General features: G+C 39.5%; 1 protein-coding gene across 5 annotated transcripts in view; it reads right to left on the bottom strand.

Annotated features, from left to right (window-relative positions):
• AIG1 (androgen induced 1) overlaps positions 1–15,328 on the bottom strand; it is a 233,646-nt gene that overhangs the window by 132,123 nt on the left and 86,195 nt on the right. For 4 of the 5 annotated variants that reach the window (XM_079716303.1, XM_079716302.1, XM_079716304.1 and 1 more), the window contains exon 3: positions 11,079–11,180. The exons of the other annotated variant lie outside the window; for it this stretch is intronic. In XM_079716303.1, coding sequence (XP_079572429.1) covers positions 11,079–11,180 — 102 coding nt within the window. The remainder of the gene's footprint in view (positions 1–11,078; positions 11,181–15,328) is intronic. 5 annotated transcript variants of the gene reach the window in all.

Here is a 15,328-nt window from a genome sequence, read left to right as displayed (position 1 = left end):
TGATGAAATATGTTTGTGAGCTATAATGACAATTCATGTTGAAAGACTTCTCTTTAACTCGATGTCAAAGCTCCATGGAGAGAGGCCCTCGGTAGAGTAAGTGCCGTGGGGTCAGGCAGCTCAGCATTCTACTCCCAGCTAGTCCCCTCACCAGCGGGGTGAGCTTGGACAAGTGGACATCATTTTCAGTAAGAGTTACTGCTGCCTGCTCTTCCTGTCTGCCACCACGTATGTCATCCTCATCTAAATACCTGTCTTGACCTTAGGACCATCCTCTCCACGCACAGTTACAATGTGGTTATAATTTACTGCTCTGAAAAATCAATTATGTTGTTACTGACTTTACTCAGAGTGTTGTCTCCAAAGCAGCTTCAACTCAATGGCACAAACTTAGGCACCGCAATTCAAAACAAAGAATACATCATTTTATTAAACCCCAGTATATCCATTCCATGATCCTCAAGTTCTTAGTCCTGCAGCTTCCCCAGAGCCCATCCCATATTCCCACTGCATTTAACAAGCTGGAATTCCCTAGGAATACATCTTAGGGTCCTGCACTTTGTGGAAAAACAAAAATAACAACTTTAAATATTAGCTTAACCCCACTGGTCAGGTAAGAATGATGTGGAAGCTTTAGTGTAGCGAACAGTGAAACTGCCAAAAATGTTAATGGAAGCTTGGACAACACTAATAAGCAAGGATGATTGCACTTGCCAAATCATGTGAAAGTATAAAAACAAATCTAGACAAGCTGAAGCCTGGTCAGGGGAGAGAGTGTGATGCAGGGTGTGTATACCATTTCCTCAGTAAACGTTTACTGAGTGTGCACTTAATCCCCGACACTATGCTAGGTTTTGGAGGAAAGGATAAAAAATCTTGTTGTCCTTTATGGCCTCATAGCCAATTGGAGGAGTAAGCAAGTAACTGAACAGTAACCAAACAACGTGATGAGAGAAAACATAGGTGTATAAACAAAGTGTTATGAGTGCAGTGAGAAGACCTACTCAGATGCCGAGGAGCCTCTGGACTACTTCACTCTTAGGTGGTGTCTGAGAAAGAAATGCAGAAAGGGGGCATCAGACCTTCAGTTCTTCTAGAAAAGTAACTGAGGCAGCAGTGCGGAGAGAGGTCTGGTGATGAGACAGTGGGGAGGAGAGAGATGAATTGAACTTGTTGCCTCAGTTCAGTTGAGTGATGATGAGGCCTTGAACTAAAGCAAGGATGGTGGAGGTTAGGAGGTTGGGGCAGACTCGACAGCTACTTTGGCAGTATATACGATATGGCTTGCCAACTAACTCTGAGGGGTCTGGTGAAAAGGAGCTTTTAGATGCATCTTGCCATCATTGAGATGGAGATGCAAGATGGGGTTACAAGATTTAGAGGAGGGGTTAATGAGGTTGTTTCAATATGTTTATCTCAAGGTCCTTGTGTCAAATGCAGAGTGTGACGCCCTATGAGACACTGGACCAGGAAGTACAGACTTGGGAATAACTCTTGTAGGGCAGAGATTGAAGTCATGAGGGAGAGTGAGACCCTTTTGGAAGAGAACATGAGGAGAACAAATAGGACTGGTGTTCCAATCTTGAATAATGATGAAGGGACTGACTGGGCAGATTTGGACTTAAAAAGAACAGAAGACTCAGTTCCTTATGAGAGTCTTTCCTAAGCTGAAGACCCCATGGTCTTGGTCTACTACTGAAGCTCCATCATCAGGGATGCTCAAGCAGAGACTGAATTTGCCAGTATATTGTTCAAGTGATTTAAGTATCACATGGTGTATGGACCAGATGATCTTTAGAGTCACTTCCCAAGTCCAAGATTCTGGCATCCTGTGCCTCTGTGACAGAAAATGCAGCTTTTTTCCCACTTCACTTTCTTTGGCAGCCATCACTGATGCTTGCTGAGGTTGGAACTTCAATTAAAAGGGAACTGGAAAGGATATAGGGATGGACTTCTGCCAAGGAGTTAAGTCTGTGGCTAATGAATGATCTGTCTGTGGTAGTGAAGAAGGAAGCCAGTTCCCAGGACAACACCTGCCTGCCTGTCCCCACCCGTCCCCCAACTATGAAGAGCTAAGGGCAGATGAATGGGAAACATATGAATGAAGTTTACTTTGAAATATCTATGGATTTAAGGATTAGGGGTAAAAAAACTTGAGTAAACCACTCTTTGGGTTTTGCTGACCCCAAAATATCTGAATATAATTTATAGACCTTCTGATGAACTCACACTTCTGCTGGGCCTGCTCATCTATTAAATGTAGCAAGAAAAAGGGCAGAGTATAAGCCAAGTAATATTAGCCTTGAATTCTACCCTTGCATGGAAAATCAGTTCTACAAAGGAATTTGTGATGGCAGGAAGTTACTTTAAAAAGCCATCTGGCTATTACCCTAGAGAAAAAATAACTAATACCCAAATAAAACAATCAATATATGGAAGAGCTTTTCAATACATTTGATCCAGGCTATTACTTATCTGGCCTGTAGGTCTTAGATGTTCCAAGGACCCATGGTGTGTTCTTCAGACATCAATTCTGGCCTTTTCAGGTAAGAGAAACAATATATGTACAACCAATAAGCCCCTCTGGGGGGACAGCAGGCCATGCATGCAAGATTTGGCTGCAGTGCAGCTGAATTTGAAAAGTGAAGTAAAATACAAGTTAGGAAAAAAGTGAATGGTTTGGGGTTGCATTCTCTGTCAACAATTATGGAGGGGAAATGAGAAAGAGTGGGATAAGCGAGAACAAGAGAAAATGTGGACATAGAATATTGATAAAGTTGATTCATTCATGCAATAAATTAGGTACTGTTCCAGGTGCTAGGGATAAATCAGTCACTAAAACAAAGGTCCCTGCCTTTATGGAAATTAAATTCTAGAAGAAGAAGATGGACAATAAGCTCTAAACACAACATATATATAAAAGCATATAATATGTCAAAGACAGTAAGTGCCATGAGGGGGATAAGGAGCAAGGTAAGGGGACTCTGGGGGGATGGGGTGGCTTCAGTACCTAATAGGCTACTCAGCATAAGCCTTACTGAGAAAGTGCCATTGAGCAAGGATTTGAGGGGGGGTGAAGAAGTGAGTTAAGCAGATCTCTGGTGGAGAGCATTCCAAGACAAGCAGAGTGCTTGGTGGGTTCAAGGAACAGAAAGGAGGCCAGCTCAATCTACTAACATCTACTGATTCATCAAATGATTATTGAGTACCTATACTATGCCAAGGACTATGCCAGGCACTGAAGAGAGAAAAATTAATCCCCAAAGCTCAAGAAGCTATGAAGGAGATATGGTATTTAAAACTGTGTGGTTTGGCCGTGACATTGTGCCTTCTTTACTAGGACATTTTGAATTCCCTTTCCCCCCTCCCCACCGTCTTCCTCTTTCTCATCTCCTATCTGATCTCCCTCCTTGTTGTGGCCATTTCTCTTCTCACCCATGATGTTCCCTCCCTTCCTTTTCTCTTCTCCCTATCTTTTCCCCTTCCCTATCCTAGCCTCTCTATCTCCTCCTCTTCTTTCTTGCTACTTTCAGGACTTTTTCTTTACCTTTGATTTTCTGTAGTTTAAAAGTGATACGCCTAGGCATAGGGTTTTTTGTTTGTTTTGTTTTGGCATTTATCCTGTTTGGTGTCCGCTGAGCTTCCTGGATTTGTGGTTTAAGGTCTAAAATTAATCTGAGGGAAATTCTCAGTCATATTTCTTCTGTTTCTTTCTCCTTCTTCTCCTTCTGGTAATCCCATCATGCATCTGTTACACCTTCAGTAGTTATCCCGTAGTTCTTGGATGTTCTGTTCTGCTTTTTCAGTCTTTGTTCTTTTTGCCTTTCGGTTTTTGAGGATTCTATTGATATATTTTCTAGCTCAGAGAGTCTTTCCTCAGCTGTGTCTAGTCTATTAATAAGCCCACCAAAGGCATTCTTTATTTCTGTTACAGTGTTTTTTATTGCTAGCATTTCTTTTTGGTTCTTTCCTAGGATTTTCATCTCTCTGCTTACATGGCCCATCTGTTCTTTCATGATGCCTACTTTATCCCTTAGCATACTAACCATAGTTGTTCTAAATTCCCAGTCTGAGAATTCCAACATCCCTGCCATGTCTGGTTCTGATGCTTGCTCGGTCTCTTCTAATTGTATTTGTTGTCTTTGGTATGCCTTGTGATTTTTTTTTTGATAGCCGGACATGATGTACTGAGTAAAAGGAACTGCTGTAAAAGGCCTTTAGTAATATGGTGGTGAGGTGTCAGAGGAGGAAAAGTGTTCTACAGTCCTATGATTAGGACTCAGTCTTTTAGTGAGACTGTGCCTCTGGACTATGAACTTCCCAAGTGTTTCTTGGGTTTTTTCTTCCCCTCAGGTAGGACAGGAAGGCTAGAGCCAACTGGAGTTGGGTATGACCCTCCTCCCAGGTCAATTAGGCTCTGATGATACTTCAGCAGGTTAGATTCTGGTTAACTAGTTTCCATTAAGGTCAGGCTTTGTTAAGAGCTGAGTGTTCTGGGGCTTCCCTGGTGGCACAGTGGTTGAGAGTCCGCCTGCCGATTCAGGGGACACGGGTTCGTGTCCCAGCCCGGGAAGATCCCACGTGCCGCGGAGCGGCTGGGCCTCTGAGCCATGGCCACTGAGCCTGTGCGTCCGGAGCCTGTGCTCCGCAACGGGAGAGGCCACAACAGTGAGAGGCCCGCGTACCGCAAAAAAAAAAAAAAAAAAAAAAAAAAGAGCTGAGTGTTCTGATGTATCTCACAATGGTTCCTTTTCTCTTCCCTGTGCTGGAAGCATGAGGGGATGTTTCTCTGAAGCTTATTGTGGGAATCTGGTTGAGCTCCTGCAGGTAAATCTCACAATATTGTGGGAACCTCTCTATGCCTGGGCCACCCTGGACTTTCTCACTCTCACGTTGTCCTCTCTGAGCCTCCAGTAATCCATCGATCACCATTCAGGTTTCCCTCCCTGGGTGCTGGTTCCCACAGTGGTTTCACAGTGGAGACTCTGCTCCAGCTTAGTTGTAATTCTCTGTATTTGCTTGTCTGTCTGTCTAACCTTGGGGCAGTGGTTTGCTCTATGTTCTCCCTTCTCATATGGATCCAAGAAGAGTTGTTGATTTTTTCAATCTGTTTAGCTTTTTACCTGTTATGATGGAGTTGCAACTTCTAAGCTCCTCATATGTGGAACCAGAAAACCCTCTTCGTCTCTGCCTCACAAACTTGTTCAAAGGTTTCTCAAACATCATTTAAAAGAATACATTTTCTCGGGCTTCCCTGGTGGCGCAGTGGTTGAGAATCTGCCTGCCGATGCAGGGGACACGGGTTCGAGCCCTGGTCTGGGAAGATCCCACATGCCGCGGAGCAACTAGCCCCGTGAGCCACAATTACTGAGCCTGCGCGTCTGGAGCCTGTGCTCCGCAACAAGAGAGGCCGCGATAGTGAGAGGCCCGCGCAGCGCGATGAGGAGTGGCCCCCACTTGCCACAGGTGGATAAAGCCCTTGCACAGAAACGAAGAGCCAACACAGCCATAAAAAAAAAAAAAAAAAAGAATACATTTTCTCAATTTACAATATTTCCAGTTGAAATAATAAATAAGAAAGAAAATTGACAAAAGCTAAAATACCTTAAAATCCATTACTGATTTAAAAGAGACAGAATAATCGAATCTTCATGTCAAACTTTAGACGGGCAATATCTAACACAGGAGAATGGGGCTTGGTAGAACTAATGATCACAAATGAAAATTCACAATGGAAGAAGCTAAAATCAGTAAAATTTGACACGAAAAAAGCTTACAGACGAGAACAGTATTCAATAATTCTGAAAGTATCTGCCTCACTGTGGATGTAGCTCTCCTTCTTGTTCTTTGGGGTCTTATTTGTTTTCTTTGAGAGGTCCATTGGGAGCCTTAGAAAGAAGTTCCCAAGAAATTTCTGACCTCTGTTCCAGTCTTACTTTTATTTTTGAAAATTTTCAGATATCTTTTAGTTACTTTAGAATATGTTGTGAAAATTGAGAAAGGTAGTTTTTTTATATGAAAAAGAAGGTCTTCTTTCAACCAACAACTTATTCTATGAAATATCCAATATCAGGGTGGCAGACTCCATGGGTCATGAAATGCATAATCTTTTTATCCCAGAAAAGGAAACTTTCTATAAGTTGTATTATTTACCAAAAGAATAACGTCAAATTTGAGTTCCTGCAAAACCAATGATCATCCAAGCAGTATTTAATGCTTTCTTTTCTGGGAAAGACAGATGTACAAAAACTTTAGTAATTACCAAATGTCAAAGTAATATTGAACAGAATAAACATTTGCCTAAATTAAGGTGCTCTTGAGGATCAGTTACATATAACAAGAACAACTGACACATCAAGCATGATGAGAGGTGGGATTTATTTTTTTGTCTCCTGATAAATTATATGGGGAATGAATAACTCCTGTTGTGATTATAAGAACATCGAGGTCATGTCTGCTTAAAGATCTGTGGGATAATAATAATATCCTAACCTTCTGCCGTGCTTGGCATTCTCAAAAGCACTTTATAAACATTAATTAGGTCTTCAATAAGCTGAGGCTGTCTTGTTGGTTTTTTCCTGTTATGGCATCACTGAGAGTCTGCAATCTTTCTAGAGTTTAAATATTTATTTACTTATTGCTTTTAAAGTGTATTTACTCCATTGACAATGCTTTAAAATTATAATCAGCAGAAGAGAAATGTTCACAGTTCTACTTTTGCAACTAAGAAACAAGCCAGAGTAACAACAGTGCTTCTCCTTGCCCAAGTGAACACAGTCTGTTGGGGGTACTCTGTTGGTCTGGGAAACTGTTTTCTTACTTACCTTCATCCACTTCAAACATGGCCTTCCCATCCTTTAAAACTGCATGTGTTTTTCTCATCCTGTAACTACACAGTCCCTACCAGGGTGCTTTGCATGTGGTGGGTTTTCAAAAAATGTTTGCTAGATTGAATTAAACCAAAGCTCAGCCCGCGTATGTGGCAGCCATGCAGAATCCTACCACAACTATCTGTGACCACTCTCATTACATTTTGGAAACTCTGATCCATTTGCTGATATCACTTCTGTTTTTCTTTTGTCTGATTATCAGTGGACTGAGAATAAAAGGTGATAGAAAGAAATAAATGTAAACTTGACATTCTTCTAAGTTTCAAAAGCAATTACACAAACATCCTTTACATTATCAACACTTAGTGAATACCTAATGGGCATGTATGCTGTTTGAATTGCTGGGAATACAAAGATAAATAGGGTTGCAAGGACAGAACAATTTTTGATTTTGGATATTGAACTGACTCCATTTAAATGTGCTATACTGGGGCTTCCCTGGTGGTGCAGTGTTTAAGAATCCACCTGCCAATGCAGGGGACATGGGTTTCGAGCCCTGGTCTGGGAAGATCCCACATGCCACGGAGCAACTAAGCCTGTACACCACAACTATTGAGCCTGCACTTTAGAGCCCACGAGCCACAGCTACTGAGCCTGCGTGCCACAATTGCTGAAGCTCTTGCGCCTAGAGCCTGTGCTCTGCAACAAGAGAAGCCATCACAATGAGATGCTCGTGCACCGCAACGAAGAGTAGCCCCCGCTCGCCGCAACTAGAGAAAGCCCGTGCGCAGCAGTGAAGACCCAATGCAGCCAAAATCAAATAAATAAATAAACAAACAAATAAATGTGCTATACTTTATATGTTTGTATTTTTGGTTGTAATAAATTAAAATTCTTTGTGTGGAGGGTGTGTGGGTGTGTGCTATTTTAATGGAGGCTGGAGATAACCTAGTGTTTACAGAGCAAGGGTGTATTACCCTTTTATTCACCCATTTCCTCTTCTCTTCTGCAAATAAATTCTAGGATTGCTTGCTGAGAGAAAAGAGGAAGACATGGAAAGAAAGAGATAGGATATTTTCCTTTAGTTATAATCATGTCTAACTTTTGGCAACTTTAGTGTAAATCAAAATTGAAACCCCTGTGGATTTCAGACCCTGTAAGTTTTCTCTTATGCCTGTTTGAATGCTGCACATTCAAGACTGACTTGATGATTCTCCTGAAATGGTGTCATGATAGACTTATACACTGCATCTCAGTTCTGTGCTTCAGGGCTCTGGATCCCTAGAAATTATGTTGAGATTCTTCAAACAATGAATATGATTCTATACGTAAGAACAGAGTACATTCTCTCTTGGAATTCTTGTAGTTATAAAGATCTAAGCAGGCAATAATAGTGAGCAGGGAGAGCCATAAACCATTTGCAGAAATATTTGACGGTTACAAATTAAACTAGACAGTATTAAATAAAATATGTTCTATCCTCCTACATTCTTAGATATATTTTTGTAAAACAAAATAAAAAAATAAGATTGGATGATTAGTAAAATTTATAAATTACAAATATAGATATTTAGTATAATATAAATATCCAAAATTTTATTTTCTTGCCTTCATTTCAGCAGATTCACTAAATATGTTTTTATAATGGAAATTCTTACAAAACTGGAGCTCTACTAACAGTATTAATCTAAAATATCGATTAAAAATAAAATGTAATTATAATTAAAGTGTATACAACTTGAGTGTTTTCATCAAAATATGAACATTAAATAAATGTAAAAATTTTAATGAATTATTTTCATACTTTAAAATTAGATATTCAAAAGCTATTAAAAAAGGTATTAAAGTTAAAGGCAAATACAAACTATAATTAATTAAATACAATTTTAAAAAAGCTGAAAATGCTGATTTAATTTTTTGATGTTTCATAAATCATATTACACATTTTTATAAAGATTAAATTATTCATGATTCTAGCATTTAATGTTCATATTTTAATTGCCAATCCAAAGCATCAGCACCATGTTTTATGCATGATGTATTTAAAGTTTCACATATACATATTTAGAGTAATGTAAATTGTTTAATATTGCAAAATATTCCTCAGCCATCAAATGCAACTCCTTTGTTGGTAATTCTGGAACCATGAATTGGAACATGAAAAAAAGCCAAGAAATGGTCATTCAGCTTTTCTAAGACAAAATTCACTGGGAAAGAAACCTATTGAGCTCATATTATCTGAGAGGACTTGACATGTTCGTTAATTTATTTTTCCCTTTCCTAAATATTTCTGTCACTCAAATCCTCCTTGCATTTCTAAGTAGTGTTTTTCTCCAAGAGTGAGAATTTTAACCCATCAAAGTGAATCAAGGGAAAATTAGGAGCGTCCAGCTGAAGTTCTAATAACTTCATACAAACTTAATAAACCATTCATTCGCAACATTAGATGGTGCCAGGATCTGCAAAGATTGTGATTTATTCTCTAACCAGAAGGTAACACTGTACAGTTTAGGGATGTAGACAACAGGCCAGATTGCCCAGGACTCTTCTTCTATAGCACATGATATAATCATTTGTTCTCAGCTAAGGCCCTTCTGGTGTCAGAAACCTTCTAAGCCTCAGTTTCTTCATCTGTAAAAGGGATAATAATTTCTTGTTCATAGAACCACTATGAAAATTAAATTATATAGCCTGGCACACAGTAGGTTATTGAAAAATAGTAGTTATTAGTATTGACTGGCAGAGAATTATGGGGACTGGCTGTACTGCATTAGTCATCAATCTAATGATTATGTACTGCTCTTCCTATATGCCAGGTGGCTGGGCAGAGACGCAGGATTCGAAGGCTGCCATTTTGCACTAGCTGTATAACATTTTTGTGGACATGTACCATGGAGATATGAAAGTGCGGGGCCAGCACAGCTAACAGCAGAGCAAACTTGGCTTGTAAAAGTGGGGAAAGGCTCCATGAAGAAGACAGTATACAAGCTGGCAGGATAAGCAAGAGTTTCCCAGTGAAGAATGGGAAGGGCATTGGGGGCAGAGGATTGCAAAGACTTGGGAGTTATGAAAGCACTTCCACATTCAAGAAAAGCAAAAAGTTGGAGAGAGGCAGAGTAACCATGTCAGGCTCCTGGTTAAATTTAATTGACAAGACCCAACAGATTTGTTTGTAACTAGACCTGAGGTGCCATGTTAATCATTCTACAGTGTGGCTCGAATTGGACTCAAGGAAAATTCCAGTTCTCTGAGATGTGCTACTTTTGAGGGGTTGGCTTACAAAAGTTTGAATCAATGCCCCTCAGTACAATAATGTTTGTTTGTTACTACACAGCATTTTCTTAAAATATACCAAAATTGGGGGCAGAAGGGAAACACTTACTTTGGACCTCAGATGCGTGATTTCCAGTTCTTCATTCCCCTATAATTTCTGTCATGGGTTGCCCTTTTCACTAGGAGCACCCAGGGACACATTCTAAAAATTGACGGAACCAAAAAATGCAGGCTTCTTAGTTAATAACAAAACAGTGCTCAATTCCAGAGATGGAAAGGGAAGACGACACAAAATTTCTCTGCAGAAAATATACCCTCAAACCTTGTCAAGCAATGTGCAAACCAGCCAAAGTATTTGATTTGAAACTTGTGAAGGTAACATCATTGCTAAAGCATCCGAAAGAATTAGACTGAGAAGAAGGAAAAGACCTCGCAGCTGCAGGCAAATACCCTGGGATGGGCAGACCCTGACAAGGTGGAGAACCACTGCTAAGGACACCTCCAACGTCTGTAGCGACTCTCCCAGGGAAAGTAACAGCCCTGCCTCTCCTCCAGGGGAAATTCTCCAAGAACACTGGTTACTTTCAACACGATCTCACTGATGTGAAGTGGAGGAGGCATTGGGTGTCCATAGTGGTGCAGGTGGGAATCAATCCTTAGTCTCCAACAGGGGACAAGCCTTTGAATGGCCCAGAAATTAAATCCGTCCTGGAGTGAGCCAATTGTATTATACCGAACACCACTGACACCTCTTATAAACTATGGATTCATCTACTAAGTAGTTTTAATAGTGACTCAACTTCATGAGAAAACATTTTTTATTTATGTTCAATTTTCTTCTCTAACTGTACTCTCTAATTATAATTTTCATTTCACAGCTATTTAGGTAGATTCTGTGGACAGCCTAAATTAGAAAACAGCTCTTTAGTAGATTTTTTTTAAATAAAAGGAAATCATTTGTTTTAGTCCACTTACCATTCCATGATTCAGCCACCCTGGGATAAAATTATCAAGCAACTTCGGGTAAATCATCTCTCTGTCATAGGCATAAATGATCCAGAACACCGCTACAACGAACTGGAAGGGAAAAAGAGATCCTTTATTTCAAAGGCACCAACTGTCCACAGCATACAATTTGTTGGTTATCTATTGTTCAAAGAACCCAACAAAACTATAATTTATAATGAAAGACAAATCAGTAAGCCAGCTAATAACTGCAAAGATTGTTCTAACTTCATCCCATTAGTGGTAACTGTTGGGGTCCCTCCTCTTTCCTCGATCTCCCAACTGTGTTCTCTCAGGCGAAGGGCTCTGTTTGTGAGGGAGAGAGAGATGGCCTCTCTGTCATCTGGAACAGCTCCCTTCCAGGGCTAAGTGTGTTGGTTTGATTCCTCTCAAGAGGGTTTAAAAGTTCATTGGTGGTTTTTTGGATCCCATTCCCCACTGTACAGCGTTAGAACATATTCAAGAAGCTGTAGTGTATTTTCCTTGAACCCATCATGTGGTTTAAATTAATCTTCACGTTCTCAAGTTTCTATTTCACCACTCACAACATTGAAATCACTGCTATAAAATGTCCCAAAGTCACAATTCCAGCAAATGTATTAATTTATACAGCCTAAGTGGGGGCTTTAGCGACACTGAGAAGCAGAGTGTACGAAGAGTTAAGGAAGATTCCTAATTTATGAATAACTCATAAATTCATCTGGATTCCAGAGGTTTATTTTGACCCATCAGCAACATCATCAAAAAAAGAGAGGAGAGTACTCAATTTATTATCTTATCTTTCCTCAAACTAATGGGGAGAGAAGAAGCTCAGATAAAATAAAGAAATGAATGGCCCAAGCCTTTAACCTTCACCATAGAATTTTTTTTAAAAAAATGAATGCTTTTGTAAATAGTCTATAAATGTAGCATAGAAAAGGGAATGAACAATCCCACAGGGAGGTCTCATAGTCTCTTCAGAGTTATGTGTCAAAATAATAAATACTACGGAATGATAAAATATGGCATGAATGTTAAATAGAAACAATTTTATCTCATTTCTTGTAAGTCATCCATGCCCTGACATTTTATTAATAACATATATTTTATTGCCACTTTTTATAAAACTCCTAGTGTTTATAGCTCAAGGCTAGTAATCAGAAGGATTCCAAAGTTCTTTTAGAAGTACGTCAGTTATCACACGGATAGTCTTAGCCTGAAAAAAAATTCACCCTTAAAACCCAGGATGTTATGAACATTCACTGATTCATAAAACACATTGAATGACAATTACAATAGGCAACTGTAGATAACACACGTAGTTTTAATACCAGATTAGGGTCCCCAGTTATTTATCCTGCTTTTGGGGCAACTGTTTTCACTCAGTGGATAAATGCACAAGAGGAAAAAAGAAAAAAACATCTATTATTAGCTTAAGGTTAACTATCGTCAGGATCTTTCCAAGTACAACAAATAATTTTTGAATTATGCACAATTTGGGTTTGTTCATTCCACTACTAACTTCATGTGTATTGAGTATCAGTGTTCCCTGCCCTCAGACCTGGGTGGGCTCCATGCTTTATAGTCTTGTTACGCAAAGTGTGGTCCCATGGGTCAGCAGCACTCGTGCCACCTGAGAGCTTGTTAGATGTGCAGAATGCTAGGGCCCAGCCTGATAGGTTCTGACCCTGTATTTTAATAAGATCCTGAGGTCATTCCTATGCACATAAACGTTTGAGATGTCCTGCTTTGGAAGGCTCTGCTCCAGCCACCTGGAACCTCCTCCCTCGCCATGGAGTGAGGCAATCCCAGGTCTAAGTGGCTGGTCTACCCAAAGCCTGCACCCCCTCCCCTTCTAAACCACATCCTGGGAAACCAAGACCCTGGAATTTCCTGCCTAAGTAGACAGAAGTATGCCTCAGGGCCTGTGTGGGTCTCCTTCTCGGGTCTGACCCTGGAAGACTGACTGTGCAATAAATGTTTGTATCCCTTGACCAGAGAGATGGTTAAGGGGTATTTATTCCTGTAGAATGAGAACCAAAGTTTTACAGGTGGCCTGGGTGTCCACACACAGGCATGAAACCGTTTCAATCCTGGATGGAGCCATCAGTAGAATCCCTTTACCTTTGCCACATAGTGTAATTTAATCATGACAGCGACATCCCATCACAGTCACAAGTCCCCTCCCATACTCAAGGGGAGGGGATTATACAGGCCTGTGTAGTAGGGGGCAGAATCTTTGGGCCGTCTTAGATTCCTGCTTACCATATGCTTCTACTCTTCTTTTCCAACATTGTTTTGGCTATTTTAAGTCCCTGGCATTGTCATTTAAATTTTAGAATCTCAGCTTGTGAATTTCTACAAAAACATCCCCCTAGAATTCTGATTATGACTGTACTGAATCAATATATTCAATATGAGGAGAAAAGACATCTTAACAGTATTGAGTCTTCTAACCTATGAAAATAATTTATGTCTCCATTTATTAAGATCTTTAATTTCTCAATGTTCATAATCTTCAGTGACAGCTCTTGAACATATTTTAAGTCTACCACTAAGCATTTTATGTTTTTTCTGCTATTGTAGATAGCATTAAATTTTTTTTTACATTCTTTGTTTGCTAGCATATGAAAACACAAATGATTTTTTTGTATATTGACATGGTATCCTGTATCTTTGCTAAATTCACTTAGTCATTTGAGTGGTTATGTTATAAATTATTTTTGGTTTTTATATGTACACGATCTACAAATGAAGACAGTTTTTCTTCTTTCTCTACAATCTGTATGCCTTTTAGTTCTTTTTCTTTTCTTATTGCACAATGTTGACCAGAAGTGATGAAGAGTGAGCATCTTTGTCTTCTTCCTTACTTAGGGAAAGTGTTCAGTTTCTCAAAATTTCAATTTAATATTAATTGCAGGTCTTTCTTAGGTGTCTTTTATCAAGTTGAGGAAAATCTCTCCTATTCTTTTTTTTTTTTTTTTTTTTTGCGGTATGTGGGCCTCTCACTGTTGTGGCCTCTCCCATTGCGGAGCACAGGCTCCGGACGCGCAGGCTCAATGGCCATGGCTCATGGGCCCAGCCGCTCCGCGGCATGTGGGATCTTTCCAGACCGGGGCACGAACCCATGTCCCCTGCATCGGCAGGCAGACTCTCAACCGCTGCGCCACCAGGGAAGCCCTCTCCTATTCTTAATTTATGTATATAATGAATGAGTGCTGAATTTTTTCAGATAGCTTTGCTGCATATCTTCAGGTGACCATATATTGTTTTCTCCTTTATTCTGTTAATATGATGAATGATTGCAATTGATTTTTAATGTTAAACCAACCTTTAAATTCCTGGTCATTATGATGATCTTTTTTAATTTAATTATTTTATTTTTTAATATTTTATTTTATAATATTTTATATATTATAGGATTCGACTTGCTGATATTTTAAGGATTTTTTTCCATCTTTATTCATAAAGTATATCAACGTCTAGTTAGTTTTTTTTCTCATAACGTCATTTTCTAATATTGGTAACAGGATAATGCTGGCCTCAAAAAATAATGTGGGAAGTGTTCTCTCCTCTATTTTGTGAAGGACTTCGTGCAAGGTTGGTATTATTTCTTCCTTACCTACTTGATACACTTCTCCAGTGGCATCATCTGGACTTACAAGTTTTCTTGTGAGAAGATTTAATTGTGAATTCAATTTCTTTAATAGATATAGAGGTTTCAGGTTTTCTATTTTTTCTTGAGTTAGTTTTAGTTATTTTTGCCTTTTATAGATTTTCTCCATTTCATCTAAATTTTTGAATTTATAAAGTTCTTCTTAATATTCTGCTATGGAAATCAGCAAATGCTACAAATCAGGTAGTTTATCCTTAGATAGCTGGTTGTTAAAGTTTGCCAGCACATCACTCTGGAGAGCAACTTTCTGTTCACTAGGAATGATCATTCATGGTGTCCCTACCACATATAAAGCATTGCGGGGTCGATACTTAATAGTGCAATTTGGCCAATCCTTTGACCCCCTACCATAGATTGATGGAATTACATGGGTTATTAAAAGCAAAGTGACTTTCAAGAAAGTGTTAGTCACCTTTCTCAGTGTAACACTAGAAGATCAAGAGGTACAGCTAACTGAGTAATCAGCCTTCTAAACAATTCTTGAGATAAAAACACTGCACAGATGGTAGCTTCTTGGCTTCCTGCACTGACATCCTCTTGATGGTATGGTCATCAGCAAACCCAA

This window comes from Hyperoodon ampullatus (genome assembly GCF_949752795.1).
Source record: "Hyperoodon ampullatus genome assembly, chromosome: 12".
Classification (NCBI taxonomy): domain Eukaryota; kingdom Metazoa; phylum Chordata; class Mammalia; order Artiodactyla; family Ziphiidae; genus Hyperoodon; species Hyperoodon ampullatus.
The sequence above is the reverse complement of the archived record's forward strand: the minus strand, read 5'-3'. Positions and strand labels throughout refer to the sequence as shown.